Source organism: Myotis brandtii, unplaced genomic scaffold (genome assembly GCF_000412655.1).
Source record: "Myotis brandtii unplaced genomic scaffold, ASM41265v1 scaffold1408, whole genome shotgun sequence".
NCBI classification, from domain to species: domain Eukaryota; kingdom Metazoa; phylum Chordata; class Mammalia; order Chiroptera; family Vespertilionidae; genus Myotis; species Myotis brandtii.
The window spans coordinates 285,575-290,189 of NW_005355029.1; the positions used below are offsets into that span (position 1 = coordinate 285,575).

The window sequence follows — 4,615 nt, forward strand, 5'->3', positions numbered from 1 at the left end:
TCTGGCGGCCCCGGGAATGAGGCCCCAGCAGAGGGCCCGGCGCACAGGCTGCTGCCTGGACCACCCACCCCCTCGGAGCCTCCCAATGGTCACACTTGTCGGCTCTCAGGGGCGTGCGCTGCTCCGTCTCCAGGGCCCTGGTTGGGCAGCCAGAAGGGCTCCCATCTCCCTCCACCAGGCCTAAGACGTGCCCTCGGGGCCAGGCCAGATTCTCGACACATCTCAGGGCACCGCTGGGGCTGTTTGGGCCACTGACCAGAGAGTAACTGCCCAGCGTCCCCGCTGACCTAGCGAGGAGGCCGCACCTGCCGCCTCCCAGCCCCTCACCTGGAGCCCTCAGCTCGGCAGAGGGCTGTGGAGAGCCGCCCAGCATGAGGACCGGCTCCAGCCCCAGCGGGACACGTGCTGCCTGGAGCCAGGGCTAGGGGTCCCCTTCTGTGCAGTGAGGAGGGGACACGCGGGCCTCTCAGAGTCCTTGCTGCTGTGCCCTGAGCCCCAGGGCAGCCCGCTCCAGCAGGCACAGGCGGAGCAGAGCATGACCCTGTGGCATGCCCTCAGGGCACACCAGCCCCTCCCCAGACCGAGCACTGAGGCATGGCTGGTGGTCCATGTGGAGGTCTGGACAAAGTGGCATCAAGGGGGAAGCCCACTGACTTACCCCCACACACAGCCAGAGGGCCTCCAGCAAGATGATGGCAACAATGATGGGGATGATGGTGATGGTGATGAAGGTGATGATGGTGGTGATGATGATGAAGGTGGTGATGAAGGTGATGGTGATGGTGGTGATGGTGATGATGGTGGTAGTGATGGTGATGATGGTGATGGTGATGAAGGTGATGATGAAGGTGATGATGGTGATGGTGGTGATGGTGATGGTGGTGATAATGGTGATGGTGATGATGGTGGTGGTAACAGTAGTGATGATATACTTGTCTTAAACCTGAATTCAACAGGAAGAGTCACTAAGCAGAGAAGTGCAGTCACCCTACACGTGGGTTTGTCTGCAAAGGAATGTGCTGGTGGGGACACGGAGGGAGAAGCAGGCAGATGCCCTGCAAACTTGGTCAGAACAGTGCTGCCCTCGCCAAACTGCAGCTGGGCGCAGACAAAGCCGCGGAGCCAGCTTCCGAGAACTGGGAAAGCAGCCACTTGGCTGCCACAGGGGAGACATCCCGGGGCAGGTGAGACAGCCCCTGCCCACTTCCCCCGGAACCTGTGCCCTGACCATCAGCCTGTTTCCTTGGGGGCCGTTGCCAGAGAAAGGAGCCGTGGGGCTTGGAGATGGGACGTGAGCTTTCCTATGTGCCAAACCCTAGAGCACAGGCCACAGGGGAGGCCTCGTTCAAGCCAGCCTCCCAGAGAGGAACGTTAATCCAACCATCTGCTTCCACTTCCTGCCCACCTGGCTCTCCCACCCCACGAGCCTGTGGACCTGGAAACTTGGGGCCCAGGACCCCAGCACAGACCGTCCTGGACACACGCAGCCTGGAGCCCGGAGACACGATTTCAATCAGCTGGCACGCGGGCCAGGCTGGCCCTCAACTACGCACTTACTGAACCAGCTAGTGCTCGGGGCTAGGAGGGGCCTGGAGGGTAGGAGGAGTCTGCCTTAAACACAGCTGCAGGGGGGGGGCGGGGAGGGCTGGGAGGTGCAGCGGGGCCCCACAGTGAGTCCGGGCCGGGCTGCACCGGGCGAGCCCCTTCCCTGCAGGCCAGTCTCTGGGTGAGCAGGTGCCTCGGCCTGAGGGTCGGGTCTGTCTGCTGGCCCCGCGCCCCGGCCACGGGAATGCAGCCCCCATTCAACACCCAGACTGACATCGCGTTTTAAAGTGACGTGTACGTTCAGGTCGAAACAGACACGACGCTTAGTCACCTGGGTCCACCTGGTGACCGAGGACGCAGCGGCCGGCGGACACCTGGCTCAGGGCTGAGCACAGAAAGGTGCTGTCTCCCCCCGCCCCGCCCCCCCCTCCGGAGGCAGAAGTCCAAAATCAGTCCCCAGGTGGACACCAGGTGTGGGCGGGGCCGGCCTGCCCCTGGCTGAGAAACACGGCGGCTCCGCCCCCTCCAATGTCCCTCACACACCTGTGATTGCATTTAGGGCCCACCTGGGAACCCGGGGTCCGCCCCACGCACCCAGACCCTAACTTCACGCCTGCACAGTCCTCCGTGCCAGGGAAGGGGACACTCCCAGGCCCTTCTAGACCATGTGACTGTCACCTCCAGGCCCCTCGGACGGGCGGGAGCAGCCGGACAAGCACTCCAGCCCAGGTCCCATGGGCAGTGAGCTCGGGGCAGACACGGAAGATCCTCACACGTGGGAGGTGCTGGACAAGTAGCCCCTGGTGACCTGCGCAAAGCGACAGGCCTTCGAGGACAGGTGTGTGGGAGCTGCGGGTGCCGACGCAGTGACCGAGGAGGCCCCCAGAGGCTCCCGGAGCCTTATCCGGAAGCGGCCGCTCCGGGGCCGTGTGCCCCCTCCGGACAGGTGGTGGGAGCTGCGGGTGCTGACGCAGTGACCAAAGAGGCTCCCAGAGGCTCCCGGAGCCTTATCCGGAAGCGGCCACTCCGGGGCCGTGTGCCCCTCCGGTGTCGCTGAGACTCACGCCCTGAGCAGCGTGGCCAGGAAGGGCCGTCGGTCCTGCCCAGCCCCACCTGTTCCTACCTCCTCTCGTTGTCGTCCAGGTGAGCAAACAGCACGTTCTTGGAGATGGCTTTGGCCAGCGCCGTCATGGTCTTGTAGTCCTTGGGGATGACCTGTGGGGGAGGGACCGTCAGGCTCTGGGCGTCCCCGGGGCACCTGCTCGACCCCGAGAAACTGACACGGCTCAAGTCACCCGGGGGCTCCGCCTGGCTGATCCCAGGTCACGCTCCAGATCGGCGGCTGGCGATGTAGGTGTGCCACATGCTTTTAATTTCAGAAACAAAAAAGGAAGAAGAGAAACCTGGGGGGACCCAAGGTGGCTTCAGCACTGACTGGGTCTCGGGGGACAGGCCCTGGTGGCTCGGAGCCTCCCAGAAGAGGCTGGGGGAGCTCACGGCCCTCAGCCCCCTGCTCTGCGACCTCCTCGCTCCGATGACCTTGCCGCCGGAGGAGGGCTGGCCGGTCATCCTGGGGTCACCTCTGAGTAGGGGGGTCCTGGGTTTAGGGAGGGAGCCCCCAGAAGCGAGGCGGCCTGGCAGACTTTTAACAAGTGTCACTGGTTCCCATGCTCTGATCATGAAAGTATTCAGAACTGGGGTGTGGGGTGAGGGCTGAGGACAGAGGCCCTGGCTGGGTCCCTCGGTTGGTTAGAGCGTCGCCCTGATACAGCAAGGTTGTGGGCTCAGCCCCTGTCAGGGCACATACAGCAACCCACCAGCGAGTGCAGACATGTAACACAGCAAACCGACGTCTCTCTCGCTCTCTCTCAAATCAATAAATTAAAAAGAGAGAGAACCCAGGCCAGCGTGGCTCAGTGGTTGGAGCATCAGCCGGGGCACCAAAGGGCCTCGAGCGCACAGATGCCGGCTGGCAGCAGCCGTGACCACGACGACAGCCGTGACCATGACCACGGCATGACCACGACAACCGTGACCACGACGACGCTGCCCACCCAGGCCCGCACCCACCTTCCGCACGTAGGACACGGCGTCCTCCTCGGTGTACACCTCGGCACTCACGCCCCCGCGGCGGCAGCGGGCTTTCACCACGGGGTTCGGCAGAGTCGGGGAGACCTCCTCGTCGTGCGAGTCGGACTGGGAGGCTGACTTCTGAGCCAAAATCTGCCTGTTCTCTTCCTGGGGGGAGACGGGGAGGAAGCGAGATCAGTGGCCACTTCAGCAACTGTCCGCTCGCAGGTGAGCCAGGAGCCAAGGCGCTGGGGGGACAGGGCGTCCACCCCCTCACTGCCCACCCACCAAGGCCGTTCCTGGCGAACTCCTACATATGCTTCAAGGCCCATTTCCATGTCACCTCCAGCAAGAAGCCCCCCGTCCAGCTCTCCCTTCCTCCCACCACCTGCAAAGCATTTCCGTTCCTGCCTGTGGGCGCTCACATCACAACTGTGACCTCCCCCACACGGGAGGGGAGCTACAAGCGCTGGGGAGAATGAGTGAACGCACAGATGGATGCACGAATGAACAGAGAAAGGAGAGACTAACGGAATCAAGATGGAGGGTTGAGCCCCGTGTCCCCACAGCGTAGAAACGTCTCAGCCACAGACCACACTCGGCCGCTGGGTGTCAGAGCTGAGCGTGACGTCCCAGGGCCAGGGGGCAGGGAGACAGCGGCCGGCCCCACACCTCAGCACCTACAGGGAAAGGGCCACGACTCAGCCACGGCCGTCACGCCACCCCATCCCGGTGTCCGCCAAGGGGGTCGTTGGAATGGACAGGCCCCTGGGAGGGTCGTGGCCCCTGGGAGGGTCGGCAGCTGAAGTCACTGTGACCACGTGAAGCGGCCTGTGAGCAGCTGGCGAAACCCAGGAGGAGGCGCGATAGCAGCTCTGAGGGTGGCAGAGGGGCCGCCTGGAGATGCAGGGGTGGTGCCCCAGGGGCCCTCACAGACGAGGGGCTGGCGTGGGGTTCGGGGTCCCGCTGCCGTGGGGACCAGGCCTGCCCTGCAGCCCCC

The 4,615-nt window shown here is 64.1% G+C and overlaps 1 protein-coding gene across 1 annotated transcript in view; it reads right to left on the reverse strand.

Annotated features, from left to right (window-relative positions):
* The window catches only part of PRKAR1B (protein kinase, cAMP-dependent, regulatory, type I, beta), a 71,380-nt gene that overhangs the window by 54,325 nt on the left and 12,440 nt on the right, over positions 1-4,615 (reverse strand). Inside the window, exons 4-5 of the mRNA XM_014535266.1 lie at positions 3,616-3,785; positions 2,669-2,760 (exon numbers count right to left, since the gene is read on the reverse strand). Coding sequence (XP_014390752.1) covers positions 2,669-2,760; positions 3,616-3,785 — 262 coding nt within the window. The remainder of the gene's footprint in view (positions 1-2,668; positions 2,761-3,615; positions 3,786-4,615) is intronic.